General features: G+C 40.4%; 2 protein-coding genes and 1 long non-coding RNA gene across 11 annotated transcripts; 1 reads left to right on the top strand and 2 right to left on the bottom strand.

Moving 5' to 3' along the window:
* Positions 1–2,521: 2,521 nt before the first annotated feature.
* Positions 2,522–3,532, bottom strand: LOC122624946. The gene is made up of 2 exons (XR_006326525.1): positions 3,382–3,532; positions 2,522–3,308 (listed from the first exon to the last, which is right to left on the bottom strand). It is a non-coding gene; the product is annotated as an uncharacterized LOC122624946 (long non-coding RNA).
* Positions 3,533–3,555: 23 nt separating this feature from the next.
* LOC122624943 lies at positions 3,556–22,580 on the bottom strand. Of its 4 annotated transcripts, none has more exons than XM_043804724.1 (7): positions 22,526–22,580; positions 13,451–13,530; positions 8,433–8,766; positions 7,892–8,289; positions 4,963–7,829; positions 4,639–4,897; positions 3,556–4,568 (listed from the first exon to the last, which is right to left on the bottom strand). In XM_043804724.1, the coding sequence occupies exons 3-7, from the start codon at positions 8,444–8,446 to the stop codon at positions 3,718–3,720; spliced, it is 4,389 nt and encodes a 1,462-aa protein (XP_043660659.1). In that variant the 5' UTR covers positions 8,447–8,766; positions 13,451–13,530; positions 22,526–22,580; the 3' UTR covers positions 3,556–3,717. The 4 variants fall into 4 exon arrangements, with proteins under 4 accessions (XP_043660659.1, XP_043660658.1, XP_043660661.1 ...); XM_043804723.1 differs by lacking the exon at positions 22,526–22,580 and adding an exon at positions 19,775–19,912; XM_043804726.1 differs by lacking the exons at positions 13,451–13,530; positions 22,526–22,580 and adding an exon at positions 12,805–12,821.
* Positions 20,169–22,509, top strand: LOC122624944. Of its 6 annotated transcripts, none has more exons than XM_043804728.1 (3): positions 20,169–20,761; positions 21,664–21,875; positions 21,951–22,509. In XM_043804728.1, exon 1 carries the CDS (start codon positions 20,476–20,478, stop codon positions 20,683–20,685), a length of 210 nt encoding a protein of 69 aa, XP_043660663.1. In that variant the 5' UTR covers positions 20,169–20,475; the 3' UTR covers positions 20,686–20,761; positions 21,664–21,875; positions 21,951–22,509. The 6 variants fall into 6 exon arrangements, 4 of the variants coding, with proteins under 4 accessions (XP_043660663.1, XP_043660664.1, XP_043660666.1 ...); XM_043804729.1 differs by having other exon boundaries at positions 20,169–20,998; XM_043804731.1 differs by having other exon boundaries at positions 20,169–21,017.
* Positions 22,581–23,064: the final 484 nt, after the last annotated feature.

Raw genomic sequence — 23,064 nt, 5'->3', positions numbered from 1 at the left:
CTCCTCCTAACCGTCACTCCACTTCACTCTTCCATACATATATCATCTTTTGTGTATAAATCTAACGTTTAGGGTTTTCTTTGCGTTTTGCTTGCAACTTATGTACTTAGAATTAGTTTCAGGGATTAGGGGGAAAACTATAAATCTTAGTGGATATACGTGTTAGCCAGAGTTAGTTGGTAATTGATTTATCATACGATAGTACTAATTATTCCGATTCTCGCCCTATTATAGACTTTTTCGTAGACTCGCCCCCTCCGGAATCGGTCACCATTGCAGATAATGGTGGATTTTCGAGGGCTAGCACATTTTGGTAAGGTAATTTCATCTTGCTTTTCGTATTGGATGCGGTTACCTTTAAGGTCCGCTCTGGCCTGACTTGACTTCTGCATCTCCATCTCCATCTGCGCTAGCAAATCTTCACACTTAGTCTTCACTTAGGATCTAATAAATAAATGTTTCTTGGTTTTGTTTTCATTGTTTTTGTTGTTCATCTTGTTTTGTTGTTTTCTTGTTTTTTTGTTGTGTGTTTGTGTTTAGAATTTTTCTGCTTCCGTTTTGTTCTCTGCTTAATGCAAAGCTTACTCGCCATTTATCAGTTATTTATTTATTATGTTTGTATATAATTAATTGTTGGTATAATGCAGTCTTTACGGCAAAACAAAAACAGAATTATGCTATTTGATTTCTCAATTTGTTTTCACTTAGTTATCATCGATACTTGCATCATTATCATTATCATAATCATTATCATTATCATTATCGTTTCATTGTTCTCATTAAATACATAATAATCAAAAATATATCTGTATACTATATTAATATTAAGTTTTGCTCTTTCAAAGTTCTTGAAACCAAATACACTTATTTAGGCTTTTCGATCTATTTGTCCGTCTGTCCGTCTGTCCGTTTGTTTGTTTGTTTGTCCGTTTGTTTGTTTGTCCGTCCGTCTGTTTGTTGTTAATTGTTGGTTGCTGTTGTTGCTCGAACAAAAAGTGTGTTGAACGCACAAGGTTGAAGGTTGAAGTGAAGCAATTTGCAGTCGTGTTTTAAGAGAATACTACTTCGCATTCAAATGGGTTTGCTTAAATTTCAATAATTCTTGAATCTTTCGAAGGCAGTTAGACGTGAAGACATTACACTATTTGCTGGTTGGTTTCTTGCTTTCGTTTGTTTTGTGATTTGTTAACAACTATTTTATGTACACTTAGATTACATTTATGTTCTCGTTAGGTTCCTTTAGATTTGATTTGATTTGATGTTTTTTTTTTGTTGTTTTTGTTTTTCTTGTTTCGTTTTCTTTTTTAGATTGCTATATGCGTTTTGGCTTACAATTTAGTATTCAGTGTGTCAGCTAACTTAGGGCTAAAGCTTAGTGGCTAGTTCATTTTGCAATTGTAACACGTTCGGGTCTTCATCGACCTATTCACATATTCGCATACACAAAAAATACATTTCGGCTCCGATCTGTTCAATATCCTTCGCTTTCTCTATACCTAATCCTATCTCTTTCCTTTCCGCGCTAGTTCTTTGTTCCCTAAAGGCATTTTCATTTCTCGATTTTGTTTATGCAAATCAAATCCAAAAAAAAATACAAAATAAAAAATTAAATATATAAAATGGAACAAAGTGTGTGTATAAATTATCGAGGGAAAGGAAATGTTGATATTTCTCTCTAATATGTAGTTCCCCGTTCACTTTCGTTTTAGCTATTTTGATTATGCATAAGTTGAACGATATGAAAGTTGGTTTCATGTTAAGCACAAATGAAAATTGAACTTGATGTACGAATGAGGCAATTCACGTTTAATTGGAAAACATCAATTTTGGGCGTATGTACAATGATTTTGGGTTCTGCTCTGGTCTGGAAGTACTATTTCAATGATTGTACAATTGGCTATCGTATCTCATTTTGTTTTCCTATTCATGGGTAAAGGCACGCCAAAACATCTAGAGTTTGTTATTTTATGTTTAACGTGAGTATTTCTTTCTTTAGTTGTTACCTCTTTTACAACGAAAACATTTTATTATTGCTTATGATTCGTTCGTTCGTTCGTTTGTTTATTTTGTTTGTTGTTTGTTTGTTTGTTTGTTTGTTGCTTTGTTTGGATGCCTTAATATTATGTATATGTATACGTATGCTTGTGTTCAATGTGTGTGTGAGTGTGTTTGTGTATGCGTATGCTTCGTTAAGTTAACTAAAATATTTACTCTCTGATTTTAACAACACAGGAACAAGTTTGTAAATCTACGCTTAAGTTGCATCCTCTACTAATTCATTAAACTAAAGCGAAATACAAAGTAAAACATTACTATATACGAATATATATGTATATGTATTAGGTATACGTCTGGTAATAGTTCATAAGTCGCGCATAAACCGACTGCATTGAAAAAACCCTCTTCTTGCCTATATCCTACTTCAATATTTTTTGTCATCATCATACAAGAGTTCATTCTTAATTCGAATCGATTTTCTGCGCAACCCAAAAACTGCCAGCACAAATTAAAACATAATTACTTGCTGTTTTTTCAGTTTTGTTATAATTGGTTAGAAGTGACCAGATATAGGTATTTGTGTGTGTGTTTGTGTGTGTATTATAATATAATTATAATCGTATTCAAACGTTTTTCGTTTTGTTTGTTATGCTCCACACAAAGCGCTTATGTATGTATTTATGTATATGTATTTATGTATATGTATTTAGTATGTAGAACTTAGAGCGAAAACAAAAAAAAATTGATATGAAAATACAAGAAGTTAATCAGTTGTTTTTCAGATAATTGGTAACTATCCTAGTGTGTTTCTCTGGTCTCCTCCTCTCCTCGTGTTTTTACTTGAGAATTTTGGTTTGCTTGGGCAGAACTGAATTTGAGTTCAGCAAAAAAAAAAAAAAAATAGAAATATCCACAAGGAAGCATGCGATCCGCCCGGACAACTTGCTCGTATCGTCATCTTCCTATGGTCGTGATTAGTTCTATGTGTGATTTACAGTATTTGTTTTGGCGGTGTTCTTGCTTCCATAGATGATGATTGCCATCAATGATTAATGGTGACTCCAAGCAATCCACAGATTTCGGTTGAATACGTAAAACGCTGGCATACGTATTCATAACTCGTACTACGCTTTCGTTTTTAAGTCTAAACTTAAGTTTACGTTGTGGTAAGCTCTCTCTCTTCCTCTGTTTACCATCCAGATGTTCTTGAGGTTTCTGGGATACTTCGGGGTCGAAATCATCTATATGCTATCTCTGCTAGTTTGTTTCTGGTGTGCTTGCTTAACTTACAAAGTAGTTTAAACGTAAATCTGCAAGAAAATGTGCGCATTTTAGAATACTATACCGATATCAGAATGCCAAAAAAAGACAATGACAACTCACCTTATATGTTAAATATTTGGCTCTTGATTTTGTTGTTGCTGCGGTGTTTTGTTGGTGTTGCTTGCTGCGAACTTATGATTCGCTTTGGATTCAAGTGCTTGTAGTGTTGTTCTTGTTTCCATACTTTTTTTGTTTTCGCTTCGGTGTCCGGGTTTCCTCGAGTTTGGTTTAAATGCGGCAAACACACAAAAAAAATGTGATGAAAAATGACTTAAACAAATAACCAACATATTCGGGGAAAAGCTCGTGGGGTTTTGTGAGTGTGGCGTGTTTGTTGTTTGCGTTTTCATCGATTTATCATTTTAGTTAAAATGTTTTGGCACTGGCAGCGCTAGCTTAAAAGTGCATGTCCAATTCGTTGCTCTCCTCCTCCTCGATCAAGTCGTCCACATTGAACTCGCTGGGCGAGAAGCTGGTCTGGCGCAGCTTCTGCTGCTGCTGTTGCTGCATGTGGACCAGTTGCTGCTGGTGCACGATTAGACTGTTGGAGGCAATGCGTGTGCCCGTCACCATGCATGTTGGCACCTTGGCGCCACGCATACGAGCATTGGCCAATGCGGCCGTCTTGAGAGGATTACGCAGGTGTGTCGCCTGGGAGGCGAACGAAGATGTGGCGGTTGATGCTGAGGTTGCTGAGGATGACGAGGCGTTAACGGTGCCCGTGGTGCCGGGATCATTGTAACGTGGACGCTTGTTCTGCAGCTTGGTGGCCCAGCATTCGGTTGCCCGGCGACGGGCATTGGCACAGATATTATCCCCGGATGAGGAAGAGGTGGATGGAGCTGCTGCCGCCGACGAGGTGGAGGCCGGATTGACCTTCTCCCCATGGAACGGTACGTGGCGGCGCTCATCCTGGGTCTGCTTCATCATCTGGTGATAGTTCACCATCTGTTTCAGACGTGGCATACTATCAACTGTGCTGGACAAGATGCCCGCGGATGCTGATGATTGGTCATTCGACGAAGATTTAGAGTGCGCCGCTGTTGTGTTAACAAAGATGTTATCCTGGGAAGCCGTCTTGTTATCTGCCAAGACCTGCTTCTCCGGTTCGTTGGGGTCACCGCCGCCCTGCAGACGCTGCTTTTGACGCAGGTGCTGCAGCTCCTCCGCCGAACGCTGCTTGCGGAAATCGAAGACCAGCGGGTATATGTGCTGGATAGCCGACTCAACATGGCTTACGCTAGCCGCTAAATAAGAAGACCAACATTAGAATTAGTAACACAGTTGCCACAACATTCGGATAACAACACTACTAACCAGTGACTGTTACGCTGCCGGTGGAGAAGATCTTCAGAGTGGCCTTTGGGTCGGGCTCACGCATCTTGTAAGTCACACCAGGGTGCAACTCAGGCTCGTAGCTGGCGTTCTCCCGATGACGCTCCGAGAAGTTAACGATCTTGATGGCCCACGGCATGCTGCATGTGCCCAGCACGTTAACAATGCGAAAGTTTAGGAAACGCGTGGGAAATCCCAGCTTGCCAAGGCATCTGGCATAGCGGCGTGCAGCAACCTTGGCCTAAAATACATGAGAACATCAACTAATGACCTTACGAATATGAATATTTTAGTGCTAAAGCATACCATTGCCTCGGAAGTGGCACCAGTACAGGTAATCCTCCCCGACGACCAAATCGAGGCCGTGGTATAGGGATGGCGGAGCTTCATGGTCACCATTCCGTTCTCGCGACGGTACTCCACATTCGAACCCTGCAGCGCAATATCGCGCAGCTTCAGGTGGCAGCCAACGCTAAACGAGCAGACCACATTGTTTATCACAATGTCCAGCTCGGGCTCATCATCGGAGGCATTGCCTTCGTTGGCCGCGTTGTTTAGTGTCATTGGCTGATTCTCCGGCTGCTGATCCCCACTGGATTTGGCATTGTTGCTACTCTCACCATCGTCCTCTTCCTCGTCCTCATCGTCATCAATCACAGTTACCGACTGCATGCACTCCTCCTCCAATAGTTCCGTTTTAGCTGTGAGCAAACCATTGCCATTGGTGGCGACGGTCGGCAACATACCCTTGTTATCGTTGCTGCTGGTAAGGAACATACTCTTGTTGCCGTTCGCCAGCACAATGGTATCCCCGTTGGCCAGTTTCCTCTGCAGACTGGGTCCGCCAGCCGTTTGCACTTTGCTGAATTGCGAAAAATAGCGAACGGTACCGGCGGCTGAGGCTGTGCCGGATGAACCGCCGACCACGGGTCCGCTGATCTTTCCGGTGGTTGCCACTCCAGCCATTTGGCGATTGGCCATGAATGTGGAGGAGGGCGTTAGGTAAACACGGGGAGCATTGGCCAGCACCGCCGAGGATACAACGCCGCCGGCGGCCACTACACCCACTCCGGATCCGCTGCTGGCCGCCTTAAGGCCGCCGTTCAAGTTGGCCACCGGTATGCTGACCATATCGTTTTGCATCAGCTCGTGCTTGCGCTGTGGCTGTGTATTGTTGGGCCGATTCTCCTGCTGCGGGCGCTGCCTGAGCTTCTCCAGCTGCTTAATCTTAATCAGATATTGCTCGCGCTGCAGACGCAACTGACGCTTACAGTCCTCCCTCTGTCTCTCCAAGTTTCGTTCGTATTCCAGACGCTTTTGCTCCTCTTGCTGACGAAATTGACGTTCGCGCTCCACCTGATCCTGCTGCCAACGGTGCTGCTCCCGCTGTTGGCGCACTTTTTCTTGAACAAACAGTTTCTGTTGCTCAAACAGGAAGTCCTTCCGCTGTCGCTGCTCTTGCAGTTCTTGCAGCTGTTCCAAGCGCTGATCCTGTTGTAGGTGTGGCTGCAGTACTTGCTGCACTTCTTGCTGCTGTTCTTGTTCTGGTTGCTTTTCCTGCTCTTGGTTAATGATATTAAGATAGTTTTGTAGGTCTTCCAGTTTGTAGTCTCCAAATGTCATATAGAGCAGTGTTGTAATGTCCAAATCTGTTAGTTCATCCCCCAAAGGATTTGCTACGAATTTTAGCAGCTCAGTTTTCCCTGGGAAGAAGAGTGGATAGTCTTCCTCCTCCTCAGATTCACAAATTTGATCGTAGTTTTCAGGAGCTGGATCTTGATCGGCTCCGCCTTCAGGAGCTGGATCTTGATCGGCTCCGCCGCGTTCAGTATATTGATCCTGTGCAGGTTCCTCAGAATTTGAAGCACCGGGGCCCCCTTCTGAATCGGAATCGGAATCTGAATCTGAATCTGTATCGTAATCCTTCTTTGAACTATCTGATTCTTGGTCTTCCTCAGACTCTTCGCTTTCGGTATCTTCACGTTCCTCCTCCGATTGATCTTCCTCACTTTGCAATGTTGGTTTTAACAATTTCTTAGATTCCAGGCTATCATGAGACAATTTACGCTTTAAAGGGATATTATTATCCTTATCAGCTTCAGAGTCCTCAGATTCTGATGTATCATGTGGAACTGGTGTGCGACTTCCACGAGACGAAGATGGTGATGATGATGAACGTGTTTCTCCTTCCAAGAACTGTTTTTTCGACTTTTTTGAATCCCTGCGGTATGACGATTTACGCTTTCTCTCCTGCTTGTTTCGGGAATGATCGCGTCTGTTAGACGAAGTGGGCTGCTGTTCGTTCTCGCTATTGTCCACCGGCTCGAACTGCTCGTCCTCGCTGTCTTCCTGTTCGTCTTCGCTATCCTCTAACGCCTCCTGTTGCTCGTCTTCGCTATCTTCGTCGCGTTCAGATGTACTTTCTTGACGGCGCGATAGCCACCCAGTAGTCGGATCGACTCTGTACGGTGAATCATCAGAAGTCGATTCTGAAGCTCGACCCGACTCCTCGTCAGAGCTTTGTCTTTCCGGTGAAGACGACTGTGAAGATGGACAAGATGCTCCGAAAAGATCGTCGCTATCGGATTCAGATTCTCGATTTGGCTGATTACCGTAGCCTTGTTGACGATCGTCGCTATCAGATTCCGATTCTGTTAGACGAGCTCGTGAAGATGCACGAGATATTCCGAAATGATCGTCGCTATCAGATTCCGATTCTCGATTTGGCTGATGACCGTAGCCTTGTTGACGATAGTCGCTATCAGATTCAGATTCTGTTAGGCGAGCTCGATTTGCCTGATGAGCGTAATCTTGTCCACGGTAAGATACGTTCCTATTTCCAGCGACCTCGTCGTCATCAGATTCTGAATACTGGTAGTACTCGTGATTTTGGTTCTCAAAATTATATTCGCCACGTTGAGCTTCTGCCTCCTGCACGTGTTCCGATCTACGTGATCGTGTATAGCCGTCCTCGCTATCGGGATCGCAAAACCACTGCAAAACCCTCCCTTCTGGGTCACTGTGATATCCCCTGTAATAATTCTGACGTCGGGAATAACGTCTGATCTCTACGGAATAATCAGAATCTGGATGTTTCGTGCGAAGAACACGCCTTGAAGTTGAATTTCGTTGCTGCCGCTGCTCGTCCTCGCTATCAGAAGAACTTAAATGATCTGCGTATGATGGAAAGAATTAAAATAAAAATGATAAAATTTGCAATTTTAGTGTTGCTTACCTCTATTACTGCGAGTATTCCAGTCAGACTCGTTACCGCTGCTTTTGGCATCGTTCTTCTCTATTTCTTCGTCAGAAAACTGGGGAGCTTCGACAGGATCTGGACTATTGTTTCCAGCGCCAGGTTCTTGCCCAAAATTTTCGATTACTTCTGAATTGGGGGATTTGGTCGGCGACTGCGGAATCGACGATCCTTGATTCGGCGTATGATTCCCCTTATCCGAATCTCCGTTTAACTCCTGAGAGTCTGCCTCCCCAGAAACTAAAATATCTTTATTTCCCTCGTCAGTTTCTACGGGAGCTTCCGGATGCGAATCCTCGTTTTCCGAGTCCCTAGCTGGTGGGGATTCTTCAAATTCTCGATTCGGGGTAGTATTCCCCTGATCGGGGTTTTTATTTCTACAGTTGTTTTAGGGAGACGATGTTAAATTATAGTTCATTGGCGATTTTTGCTGACTGTGTCTGTGTGGCGGTGTGTGTGTGGCTCTTTATATCTACTGTATATTGTTTATAGTATTTTTTTTCTCAGTAAGCCTACTTACACACTGCCCATCATTAAAAAAATATTTCTTGTTATCTTTCGGTTTTCTTGATAGGATTCTTGCACTGCCTTGTCTTTCTAGCGTCTTAATTGTATTTAATTGTATATAAGGCTAAAGGTGATTCTTCCTTGGTGTTGTATTACAAATTCTTTCCTTTGTTTCGTTTGTGTATATGGATGTGTGTGTGTGTATTATAATTAATGTTTTTTAGTGTTTAGTTGTTGTTTTTGCGGGTTCTCTAATTCTATCTACTCTGTTTATGATTATGTCTAGTCTTCTTTTCTTTTCTCCTTGTTAAATTAGCTTGTAGTTTTTAGTTGTTCCGTGTAGCAGTCTGCAAGCAGAAGAGAATATGTAAAAATTTAGTAATCGAAAAGTTGACATTTGGGAAAGTGGGCAAACATGAATAAATTGAACGTGTCCGGCTGCAAATTGCCTTGATTAAAACAAATGCATTAAATAATTGCTGGTATCGCAATTAATAAACACGATGCCACCATCTAATCAAATATCTTCTTCATATCAACCCGCACACCGACACCCGGCACAAGTGAAGGGTCTTAGGTCAAACCCTTCGTGGGCTTTCATGGGATATTAGTAGTTCCTGTCATGTCAATAGGGATGGAACTCGGAACAGGCCCTATGCATAACTTCCAATACAAGGGTGTTTTACCCAATTCCCTTTTTTCGGAATGACGCAAAACTAAGATGATTTAAGCAATATTCCATCTTTACAGAGGACTCCACTTAACTCGCATGGCACTGTTAACAGGAGCAACGAATAACAGAGAGCACCAACAGTGAGTTAACAGTCCTTTTTATTAGGATCGCCTAAGTGCGCTGACCTTAACATAGATTTTCGCATGCCTGTCGAAGAAGGGGCGGCGGAGAACGAAAAGGCGACACCAAAAGAGGAAGAGAAGAAGGGGGTGTATATGAGTGTTTGGCTGTGTGTGCAGTACTTCTGGGTCAAGGACGCGCTCGCAAAAGTGGAGCAATCTGTCAATTGAGCGCGACGTCGGTGCAACAACACCAGCAACAGTGACGAAAATAATAGAAGCAACATGAAAATCAAGCAACAGCAACAACAGCAGTTATGCGCCAACATCGATAGTTTCTATCTCGCTCGCACCCGCTGGCTGGCAAATGCAACACTGCGCTTATTTTCGGAGCAAAGTGCAAATGAAAATTGTTATTGTAAATACGCAAATTGCCATAAATTACAATAGAGAGCGCTTATTTATGCATGTATGAGCATACATGCATATCTACAGTAGATATTCCTTAAGGAATATATTCCAAATGTACATTTAGGAGCTTCACTTATTTAATACCATGAAAACATTGTTCATTATAGAGAGGCACAAATGTGTTTAGTCAAATTGCTCGATGCTTAGTTGTATCCAGTTAAAGATTCCACCGACATTGCCGTTTTGATAAATGCCGGTTGCCGGATGTAGATTTAGCCCCAAACCACCCTTTCTCCATATACATACAAATATATTTTTGTGAATCATAAGTATGTACATACATACATATGTAGAAAACAAAACAGATTCACTTGGACTTGCATTCCAACGAAATTAAATAAAACAAAACAAAACGGAAAGAGCAAAATGTGTGGGTGTGTGTGGGTGTTTTGGTTTCTTTTTGGATGACCCACAAAAAAGCGAATTGATGCTATTTAAAAGGCCCACACTTTTTTCTGGATAATATGTTTGCCCTAAAAATTTTTTTTGAATTTAACTTTTAACTGGGCAGTAAGTTAGAGAACAGATAAATTAAATCCTTAGTTATTTGTAGTTTCACAGTAACTTCTATTCATAAGGAGCACTATATATATTTTGTCTGTATGCGTTTAAAAAGGGTTCAGTTATTTCGCGTACCTGTTTAACAGTTACAAACAGTTCTTGTTGCATTCGGGAAGGATCACCGTTATTTACTTCCAACTTGTGCGGATGAATTTTTAAATTGGATTGTTTGCTTTTCATTCACGAATTTGCAAAGAATCTACATCTTTTAGCAAAGGATCACAGTTAATTCGCGTAGCCACTCGCCGTTATTTTCTGTAAATAGTAATCAGCAAACGAAACGAAGCAAAACAAAAAGAAATGGGAAACGTCACTTGCACCAACACAATTGCTGCGTGCGCGCGTGCGTGCGTGTGTGTGCGCACTCACATGACGTCGACATTTGACAGTTTGTTTTGCTTTATTTGACATTTCTCGCGCTCTTCGCTCTCTCCGCTCTCTTTCTATCTGTCAATTACCACTCTCTTCTCTCTTGCCCTGTGAAGCGCCTATTTTTAACAGCTCGGCAACAGAGGCGCAACAACTACAAAGAGGGTCAAAAATAGGAAGCAATAAAAGCGAAATCAAATGCACAATAAATGCAAATGCCGCTCATTGCTTGAATTTCAATAAAGAACGAAGAAAAGCATCAGGGCAGACCAAGCAAAAGAAAATGCGAAAAATGTGCAAAAATATTTGATCGAAATCAAATTTAAACACAGTCTAGCACACACACGACAACCGAGCACCGAGAGAAATGAAAAATTTAAATTTACGCAAAAAGTGCCCCTAGATACAAGCAAATAACAAAAACAAAAAACGGTAAAATTTCAGTTCATTAACCCAAAACGAAAATGAAAACGAGAACAACAGACTGCAATGTATGAAGGGAAGGAAGAGGAGTAGTAGCGGAATCGGGGGGGATGGGTAGAGAGAGAGGGTGAGCACCAGATAAAACAAAAGGCGTTATACTAAGAATAATAACCAACAAAAAGCACAAAAACAGTGAGCACACGGCAAACAGAAACAAAATAAAGAGAACCGCAAAATTCAGGTTCAAGGCCAAGCGACAATACACAATTCGCAATTGACGAGCTGCCATTTTGGCTTGATTGTTTATTACTTCTCCATTTTATTTTATAAATCTATGAAGGCTAACCTCGCTTTCAGTACAGTGCGCACACGAAGCAATAAGCTATGCACTTTGCTATTTCAATATAAAGTTTGCCATCATAAATGGTAGAGTTCACACTTTACCAGTCTTGACTGTGCCCACATGACATTAAATTTCGACAGGGAATTAAAAACCGATTGAGAATTGTGTGCCTACATACATATTAGGTTTACCACGCTTTTGTGCTATCTAGCACATCAGTTTGAAACTGTTCTCAAATGATTTACCATATTTCCCACGATTCTACGAATATATTCGCCCTTTTCTCTGCCGCCCCATATTCCGCCCACAAAATTCGGAGCTATCCAATTTCACTGGAACCCGACTCATTCAAGATTCGAGAATGGAAGGGTTTCGAAATGTGAGCTATGTACGTGTCTGACAAGAGGAATCATAAACTACAATAAATATGCAAACGAGCGCACTCATACACATACATATGTATGTACGTTTGTACAATTCCCCATTTATTGTATTTATTTATTTCCGTTCCACATTTAATGGGTGTATCAGTTGAAGATACAAAAACGGGGAGTGCATTGTTAATCTGTGTATTTTATTGTGACCGCCGCACAAGGCATTTCAATTCGTTAAATTAAGTATAAAAATTGTTTTTATATCGTTGTTTCAAATTATTTAGATTTTCAAAAACGAAGATCATAGAACGATGCACATGCAATGTGACCGCACGTTGTAATCACAATCATCCGGCGGATATAACAAGTGCAGCCACACATCCGCGCAACATGTTTGTGCGTGCCACCGCTCACGTTCGTTTTCATGCCCCAATGGAGAAGAGTGGAAGAGGGAGAGGTGGCTCAGCACCTGTTTCGCTCCCTCTCCAGAAAATTCTTAGAGCGGAGCGGTTTGTGAATCAGTAACAACAACAACAACTGCATTTCACCATCACTGCAAGCGACAGCTCAGCTTTACAGTTACAGTTACAGCATGACAGTGCTGTTAGGGCTTACAGTGGAACCCTTTATGTTACCAAAAAGAAAAGCAGCCTATTATTAATTTAAATTACTAATTATGTTATTAATCTTCAGAGACAGCTACAAATATTTTCATTTTATAGGTGTGATTAAGTTAACACTCAGCAGAAACAGTGACCCAAATTTGTTGTTACAATAGCCAAGCCAAAAAAGTATCAGCCAATCAACGAAAAATGACCCTGTTCAATAAACGTACGTACATATAACCAAAAATGGTAGCAACAATATTTCTTTTTTTTTGTGATACGTTTTTTTGACATCTTGGCTATACGCAACAAAGTAGTGGAGCTGGGGGCCAGAAGAACATGTGTCAGTCGCAAACATGCAAAATGTCGGAAAATAAAACCAGGACGCAATTGTTCAATGTTGACGTCAGTCAAGGGGAGATGTGTGTGTACATTTGAAAAACATACCTTAAATTGAATGTAAGCTCTTAAATCGCGTGAAAAAGTGATTCACTGAATTTCGTTTAGTTGCATGTTGAGCAAGCAGGCTTAAGAGTTAGTCACAGCCTTTTAAGTGACCTCATCGATAAGGATAAGTTGTACACAAATCTGCAGAATGGCAAAACAGATGGTTGGCAAACTTGTGATTATTTGAAATCCTTTGTTGGTATTCGTTTAATAAAAAAAAAACTGGAATATTTAAGACAACCATTGCTCATTTAACATACGTATGCTTAGAAAATTTCGGATGTCGAGCGTTACATTATCTGTAACAATTTTCGCACTGCTAATTTAGCAGTCACGTTTTCCAGTTACAGCATCTACATACTTTAGCAGACTTTGGGTGCACATGGTAACCGAATAAGTCATGCAAGAAAAACCAGTTAGGGAAATAGTGAAGAGAGGGGCCGAGTTCCTTTTTTTTTTGTTTCTTTTAGAGAGACGACCGGCTTTGGAGCTTCGTCATCAATTCTTCGCATTACTCAGAGAAAAACTTTTTGCACGTGTTTCGTCGGTCGAGTGGTTAGCAGACGCGATTAACCAGTTAAAATTTGCGATTAACATTGCACTTGACATTGGTATCGATACCGATTGATCGTTTTGGATTACTCACCTTAATTATTTGAATGGTTTTCTTTTTCCTTTTTTACGCTTTCTTGGTTGTTGTAGACGCTGTAATCTCGACCAGGGAGCCTGCAACGAAAAGAGGCGAACGCCGTTTAGTGGGTGTGGCAGAAAACCGGAAAAAAAAATGCTGAGCAAAACAGCTGGTCGTGGACAAAGGCACAGAAAATAGCCAAAGAAGCAATAGAAGTATAGGCAGGAATGAAAAATTTGTTCCAGGTGTGCTGAAGATACAAATTAACATTTGCATGTGTGTACTACTTGCCTGCGCACCCTGGGTCACAATATTAGCACCACTAACACAAGTTTTCGATCGAAAGAAAATTCGTTTTCAAATAAATTTTTGTTCTTTTTTTTATAGGTTTTTTTTTTTCGTTTTTTTAGGCTGTCCTTTTTTTTGTTCCGTATGCTTCGAATGATTTAGTCAAACTGATTTTGTTAAACAAACGGGACTAGGTCTTTAATGAAATTTCGACTAACAGAAAAGTCAAAGGCAACTTGATGGGCTTTTTTGAATTTTTGTGAATTTTTGTGAATTTTGATCTAGTAGCCTGTTTTTCAGTTTGCTAACGGGGAAATCAGTTTTCGGCTAGAGATTCGCATCAGAACCGGTTTTCTTCCATGGTCTGTTGCGCTACTGTCGTGACCGCTGCTGTTCTTTGTATCTGAAAACCAGAGGGGAGCTACAAAATGGGTTGACAATTGCCTGGGACAGCGAAACAGAAACATCCACATTGGAAAACCAAAACCCGGAGAGCGGAAATGCTGCGTGCACGAGAAATCAACGAGCTCTACAAAAATCCCATTACCAAGATAGAAAAACAAACACCCCATCTACATACACACATTACGAATCTACATATATGTACATACTCGTATGTACCATTATACATATACTTAACTGCATGAATACATAATTTGTTCAGTGCACTCAGTCGACAGCGTATGACTCAATGTGATAAACAAAAAAAAAACAAGAATAATATAATAATTTCTAGAGAGTACGTGCCAGTGTTGAAAACGCGCGACATGCTCCATATTAGATATTCAAGAATGTCCCATGGGGAAAAGGGCAATAACAGTAAATATAAAAGACAACCCCGAAATCGTTGGTCGCCCTTAAGTCATTGAACTGGTATATTCTTTTTGCCAAGTGCCTAACCTTCTCCCCTTTTCTTTTAAACACTCCTTTGCACAAAAGCAGAAGAGACGCCAAGAAGAAGAAAGCAAAGAAGCAGACAAGTAACAAAAACCAAGTCGATGACATGTCCTACACAAAAAAAAAGAGACGACCAACTATAGGATTGCAGACGGAGTCAGCTGCCGATTTGTTATTATTTACCGTTATTTTCGTGAGCGGGAGCGGGATGTAGCGAACTGTAGAATCGCTGAGGAGAGAGAAGAAGAGCGCAACTTCAAGGCCCCCAGACAAGGGTAATGAATTGTAGTTGCTAAATACCCTACATTTAAGGGTACAACATAAGACTGGTTTCTATAATCTATATTTTCTTTGGATTTGTATTTTACATCGATAAAGATGATGCTACGTATCCTACCATTACGGATTGATAAACGGAAAATTACTGAAATTTCGGAAGAATCTGCGACTGGTTTCAATACACTTCAATTTTTTATTATATTGCTGCAGTTAATAGAATTACAGAGTATTTGCGAGTTTTCACCTGTTATTGAGACAACGCCGAAAGCAGGATAATGAAATCAATACACCCAAGGTGAGGGTTCAAGCGAAAAGTTCGGGGAGTTTGTTGGGGGATTTTGACTTCGTGTCTGTCTGTCTGGCCAGACAGGATAAAAAGTCAGACGGAAATTAGCTTTTATCGCTGACCTTGCTACTGTTCGTTGTTCGTGAAAAGCGATGTATATGTATTGCATGTACATAGCTACATACATATGCATGTACATAGCTAGCTAGGTACATGAAGATATATGACCAGATATTTATAAACACGTAGAGTGGCATTGCTGTTGGCATAAACCATGTGCAAATTGATTGCGTTTTGGCCGAAACTGCTAACTCGCTGTAACCACAATGCGTGTGCTCGACCAACAAATAATAAAAAATATAGTATGTACATATATACATACATACATATGTAGCAATAAAAGCGAGCTCCTTGGCAATGAGTTCCACCATAAAACACTGATTCAAGAACAGCAATATTTGTAATACAAAATTATACCTTCCACCAAAATGAAAAATTAACATTAACCACTGTGACTGCGTTATGAGTGCCTCCTTGTAATTTTATTTTCATTGCGCTTCATTTAAAAATACAAACACAACTTTTTGCGTGTTAATCAATTAAAGCAATATACTAATACAATATACATATGTACATTTACATACATACATAAGTACATACATTTAGGCTGGTTTATAGTTTTTTATTGGCTGACGTCAGAATGCTCACGCATTACACTTCGGAGAAAAAAGGGGTCAAACTGAATAAAAGGCATGAGCATGACACACTTATTTCTCTCTCTGTCCAAGATTTTGAGTCTCTTTTGTGTTTGTGTTCTGCTGTGGAAGAAGACGCCACAAAGAAAGCGAACAAAACGGAGGCGCAAAAAATTTACAGTTATGCGGAGGAAAGTAAAAGTCAAAATCAATGAATTTGTATTGTTTGTTTTGAAATGTATGCGAAATGAGTAAAAAAAAACTCATTGAGAAGAAAACAAAACGAAAAAGCTACAAACAAAAAAAACGAAACAAGGTTGTTTTTGTATGGTAAGTATTCGCTTGCTTACATTATTACATACTTAAATACCAATGTGTGTACATATTTGCAAATTTGATAGTTCCAGAATTTAAACTAAAGTCTTTTACATCACATATTTGCCATTCCGCTCGCACAGGCAAGTTAAATTTACCGTTGCTCTTTTTCATCTTAAATTTTTGCAGCTCATTTTAATTGCCCACTAAAAGAAGCAATAATAACAACAGGTTGATGAAGATGAGTAACGAAAGAAGTGAAAAAAATGCGAGAGAGAAAAAGAAAGAGAGTGGGAGGCGAGAGGCAGAGAGAAAAACAGCATTGAAATATTTCCAGCCAAAAATAAACAAATGGTTTGAATTTGAAATCAATTATCAAACAGAAAAATTGGTAGTGGCTTATCGCCTTATCACAATTACTTTAAAGGCATTTGTTTTTCTTTTCCACTTTTGCCATCCAGCAAGATATGGAACATACATATGTATGTACATATAGAAATACAATGGAATACAGTGGAACTTCGCAGTTCAAGCATTCAAATAAATGTCTAAATACACACATGTGCATTTAAATAAAAGTACATCGTGCCTTGTTTAAAGTTTTTTTTTTTTGCAATCTCTGCTGGTTTCCCCTATATTCTTTTTACATGCTCCATTTAAAAAGAATATTTGCATTTATTGCAATCATAGCCAATTATTAACTGTTTATGCCCGTTTTCCAGCAGAAACCAAACAAAAGCAAAGTGAACACAACACAACAAGTTCATCTAATGACGTCATGTCGTTTTAATGTAAAAATGTCAGGCACTTGAAACAATTTTGTTTCTGTGCCGGAGGTTTTCCGTCGACTGCCAGCGAACTGGGTCAATATCTTAATTAATTTTAATGGGCTTAATTTAAAGACAAAGGAAGCGAGCACTAACAAAGTTACATCAATCATTTGCGTATTTCAATCGGTCGGAAAATGGGGGGAAGAAAAGCCATAGCTTTCTGCTCTACTTTTGAAAAATGCGACCTCAGAGAAGGAAAAGCCGCAGTTACTTTAAATATTACTTGCTAAGGGCTGAGCTTAATCCTTATAATTCGTAATACTATTGCCAATCTCTTGCTTTTTATTATGGATCCACACGTAACTGTAAATGCGTAATGTTTACATATTATGGATGATGTTTACTTTTCCTAATGGGGGATAACGGAATCGGAATCTCTGGATCGCCGCACATTCTACAGATAATTAAATAAAAAGGGCGTGAAACCAAAACAAGGCTTAGTAATACTACAAGCAGATACACGAAACCAGCACACATACGCATTACACTAGAATTTAGCGATAACAACAAAATGCGGGCATCTGATTTATGCAGAAACAAAGAGAGAGAGAGAGAGAATGAGAGAGGGAGGGAGAGCAAGCCGGAAGTAACGTTTTAAAGAAGAAGAGGAGTGTAACAGATGCATTTAACAGTAACAACAACAGCGATCGCTGACAGGTAGGGCATATGAAAGGTAGACAAAAGAGACACCGAAGAGCGAGGGTGGGAGGGAGAACTGCAAACTGCGATTTATTTAGGGATGTTTGTCTGTGTGTGCGCGCTCATAATGCACGTGCATGTACATGTGTATGTGTGCCAGTCTGACCTCGTTGGCAAACTAAAAAAAATAATATTAAAGAGCATGAAAAAGTGTGGAACATGGCAGAGTGAATGAAGGCGGAAAAAGAAGCCGCACCTTAAAAATCTATTACATCACTTGGGAAAATTGACACAAGTATTAGACATTTACATACACACACACACAACCGCACGCGTTTAAAGCGTACAAGTGTGTGCGTGAGTGAGCATGCTGAAAACGGAAGCAAACTGAGCATTGAAAAATACACTCATTTCGGCCCCTCAAACATGTGAAATCCAATCAAAAGAGATAAGATAGTGGGGAAACAAAAAAAAATGTACGACCACCAATGAAGACTACATACTTCAGCTGTTCGTTGTAAAAGAATATATATTAATTAATTTGTCTAAAAAGTACGAAATGAGAAACAGAATTTTAAAAAAATTGCCATGATAGCACTATACAATGGTGAAAATCGCATTTTTATTTCCTATAATGAAACCATTATTTTTTTACCATAACCTATAGACAAAGCGTATACTACCAAATATACATATGATGAAATGCTCAGAAACCTAATTAAATTTTTGGGAGAAAACTAAAGCTATGCCGCAGTAAAATCATAACTTGGGGAAACTACAAGTGCAAAAAATGCACAAATAACGAGTTACAACCCCTCGTAAAATGATAAAATATACAAACTAACTGAAATTTACGAACGAAGAGCGACATAGAAATGCAACCTAAGTCCACGGGCGACTACAACTACAACTGCTAGAAACTTCTTTTCAAAGGAAAGAAAAATCATTGAAATTATTGGCCGAAAAACGAGAGCGAGACTGAGAGCGGCCGGCGACAAAGCGACAAGTGAGCGTGCGGCGAATTCAAGAGCCCAACACTCGCACTCGCTTTGGTTAACTTGGCATGGGGACGTCGACGTCGGCAGCGTAGCGAAGTTCGTTGAAATTTTGAATGTGTGACAACGCGGTTCAGTCTGCCGCCAGCGCGGCCCGAAGCAGTGGTCTGTTACAAAAGTATATCACGATTTGCTGGGGAACACTCATCCACCGACTAGCTCTCCCCCCACCCCCTATCGCCATGCTCTCTGGCTGCCCCTGCCGTTCGCCCCGCTACTGTTAGCGCTTTCTAACAGCATGTTAACGCAGACTGTTAGAGGGCGCATTTGATGCGAAAGGATACATTTTGCCGCTGGCGCAGCGAAAAATGGAGAAAAACACAGTGGGCAAAAGAAGCTCTTTTCATAGAAGAGTATTCCCATGCCCATTGTAAACGAACGATAATTTCTTACTATGACTCATTGCACACAGCTATAGGCCATGAAAAGTAACTAGGAGGAAAAAGAAGCAGCCCCGCGTGATGTCAGACGTCAGCCCGCCCACAAAACACACTCGAAAGGATTGAAAAATGCAGACATTTTTGTTTGGTTTTTAGCAACTCTCATTTTTTTTTTTTGGTTAATGTTTATTGGTTTCTTTTACGCACCGCTGAAATGTTAATAACAGCCCTCGTTACTGTTAAGTGGTCACACTCTCCCTCTCTCAATTTTTCTTTGTGGTTTCAATGAAAGTGAGCTACAAAGCTGCAAATCGAAATTCGTAATGATTTTGAATTGATTGGAATTTTTAGACGAGAATTAGGAAAGGCGTTTGATTCTTAATGGGGCGAACAAAGAAATATACAAATGAATAAATAAAAATATGAAATTTATGCAAAACGAGTTATGAAATGAGAGCGAGAGCTAGAGGAAGTGTGCGAGGGAGAGAGAGAGAGCAAGTTACATTATTTGCTTAGGCATTTCTTGGTTTTTTCGTACGATTTTCACTTAAAACTAGACTAGGCGTACAAGATGTATTAACTATAGATACCACAAAATACAACTAAAACGAAAATCGAAGGGGGGTAAAGAAAGAAAAATCAAAAGGTAAAAGAATGAAATAAAAAAAATATCACCTTTTTTTTGTGTAGTAGGTCGTCTAGCTCTCCCTCCCTCTCTCGTTCTCTTTTGTGGCTGTGTTGCTGTCGCTGCCGCTACTCGCTCTCCCGCCTGCTCTCTCTCTTTGTCGCTGCAGCACTGTCTCTCTATTTTTCTCTCTTTCTTTCCCGTTGCCTTGCAGCGGAGCTCTGCTGCCGTCTCGCTTGCACTTGGGCTCCGCTGCTCTGCTTCAGCCGCTGAATTCGCTGTTAACTTTTCGCTGCTCTCTCTCTTTCTGCTGCTGCTGCTTTTGTGGTTCTTATGTTTTTGTTTTAGATTCAAAATTGTAGAATCTTTTTGATTTTTTACACTTTTTGTTGATGTTTCTTAAGGTTGTTTTTTTTTTTTGGCTTGTGATCTGTTTTAGTTTTACTCTAAACTGAGACAGGGGGAAAACAAAAAATGAAGGGTCGTCTAAATTTGGAGCAAGCAAGTCACACACAGCCAGGCGCGGCGAATTGCGAGAACCGACTCGAGTTGCGGCGAGAGCGAACGCGGCGAACAACGGACAACACTGTGGCATTGGCAATGGCAGCGCTTGTCGCCCGCCTTCACTTCAGTGTGTGAGTCGCGATAAACGCGAGCGAAACGGGCGGCGCAACTGAAATCGCGTACCGACTACCGCAGACACGCACACCACCACACACCAGCGCGTATACGTATACGGGCGAGAGAGCGCATGCTCTCCGCCACACACACGCGGTCAACGTTTTCTCCGCTTTGTGGCGCCGCGCAAGTTTTGTCGCAGCAGCAAACACGCAATAAAAGTTCAAAAACAGTTGAAGTATACCGCGACGCGAGTAAAAATCTTTCCTTCGACGTCGTCGCTGTTCGTTGTAGTAGTTGTTGTTGTTGCTGCTGCCGCTGCTACTGCTTTACGTTTCTATAGTGTGTTCCGTTCCGCGAATTTTGGTGTGCATTTATGTAGATATACATGTATATCTGCATATATGACTGGTCAAAAGGTAAAACAACGGAAACAAGTGATAACAGAATACAAATTGTTGTCAACAATGTGCCAAATATAGTGGCGAAAACCCCCCCCGTAGTTCGATCGCTTTTTGTTTAAATTAAATCTGCATATCATGGTGTGCGGCGGCTGCATTTCATTTATTTTCGCTCGCTGAAGATCTTGCTTGCTCCAAAGAATTAACAAAAAAAAATATCTGCGTTTGGCGCTGCGTCGACGGCATTGTTATTTCGTACGTATTGTTGTTAAGTGTGAGTAGTAGTAGTAGTAGTAATATCGCTACCAGAGGTGAATAATGTAGTTGACCAAAATTCTGAGAGCACAAGTCTGAGCACACACGATACGTCTTCTTCGTTTGGCCGTTTCACTTTGAGCAGCGTGACCGTGGTGCGTCGCTATAATATGCCCCGCGAGCCATGTGTGTGTGTGCCTAACGCGTGCGGCAAAATGCCGCTGAAAAATACCAAAATGCCAGACGAAATCCCATGTGGGGGGGAAACGGAATCGGCGTGCTTTTGCTGCACTTTGTTGTCGAATTATTCTTACCTAGTTGGATACAACATTATAGGGGTTTATATTTTGTGCAATAATGCGCTTGCTAATACTTATATATAGTAATATTAACTGTAATAGAGTGGGCAGACAGCAGCGAAAACATGCTGCTTGATGCACTGCAAAAATACCAGCTTGCTGCCCACCAAAGACTCAAACCTTCGCTAGCAAAACAGCTGTGTTTGTTTTTTTTTGCATTGGCACATTTGTTCAAAAATGTTCATGCTACTACCTGCATTTGGTTTAGATGTATAAATGGGAAATTATACTTTAGCCGACTGTCTAGAATGTATGCGCATATAATTACGCATATAATTAATATACAAATATCATCTTGAATTGCAGACTCTCCACTGCTACATGGGAACTATGAACTAAAACCACGCTAGTTGCTCGTTCCGAGTTGTTTAAACCAAAAAGCAAAACTTCTCGTAGGACGATGGGCGCCAGGATATCGAGTAGAAGAAAAACAAAGCGATGGAAGAGACCTCGAAGAGGTGCAAGCTCACCCACAGGATCAAGGATTTGAAACAAATCATAATGGAAGTAATGGCACAGTAAGTAGACAATTGCAGCACCTTCTAGATAAAGTTGCGAAGTTTAATTAATGCCATCTCGTCATTCTTGTTTAGATACACCCTGAAAGGAGTTCAATTCGAAATTTCATACGAAAATTGTAAACGGACATTGCAACGAAATAGAAAGGAGTTTGGAAAACTGAAATCCCGGGAGAAACGACGCATAACAGCCTGCTAGCAATAAGCTGCCATGTAAAATGCACTAAAAACAAAACAAACCCCCCAGGCTGGAGCTTATAACTCCAAAGAGAAGATGTTTTTGGGGACAAAAACGTGCAGATGACTTCCAAGAAGTTAGAGAATCCACAGCCCTACCTGTAAACGAATGTATTTATTTAAATTTATAAGCCAGAACTGCATTTACACTATTACTGTTACCAAAGTCGTACAAGTCGTTGCATCTTAGTTATTTAAAAGACTCGAAAATCCCCGAATGCATACAAACATAAGAACGAATCGCACCTGTCCTTTTCAATTGTACAAAAAACAACTTTCCCTGTTACATATTTACAATTAATTTAAAGAGTATGAAGACGTTGAGTGCGCATATTAAATATGTGAATTTTAAATCATAATAAATGATCGCTGTGTTCACGCATCGATTAAAAACGTTCAAGAACTGCACTTACTTGTTGTTTCTTCGCCGTCGAAAATTTAAGTAATTTGGGATGCACTACTATTCAGAACAATTCGAAATGAGAAGTGAAGTTTCCAAAGATTATTTTTTGAAGTTTAAACAGAGTGACCCTTGTTGGGACCCTTATAATATGCCATTTGATAAAATTCCTAAATATAGCCGATTAAATAATATAGAAACTTGGCAACTCTTAAGCCAGTGAAATATTTGCTAATCCTGTTTTTATTTAAATAGATTTCAACTTGCTGGCTTACAATTTGGTTTGGGGTTTTTAAAAAGAGCTCAATTTAACTTGTGATGACTAAATAGGTTTTCTTTGTTTTAAGTATGCTCAGAATTGGGCCGCTTATTACATTATGGATGTTTGATTGAGTAGAGATTGAATAAACGCTTACAATGTTTTTCAATTATATTTATTTTTATTGTTTTCCTCATGGTTATACACCATACTTTTAAGCGAGGTTCCACACCCCCGGAGTATTATGCAGTATATTCGGGGAATGAAACGGTCTGCCTGAGAACGGTCTGTCT

This window comes from Drosophila teissieri, chromosome X (genome assembly GCF_016746235.2).
Source record: "Drosophila teissieri strain GT53w chromosome X, Prin_Dtei_1.1, whole genome shotgun sequence".
In the NCBI taxonomy this organism is placed as follows: Eukaryota; Metazoa; Arthropoda; class Insecta; order Diptera; family Drosophilidae; genus Drosophila; species Drosophila teissieri.
The sequence above is the reverse complement of the archived record's forward strand: the minus strand, read 5'-3'. Positions and strand labels throughout refer to the sequence as shown.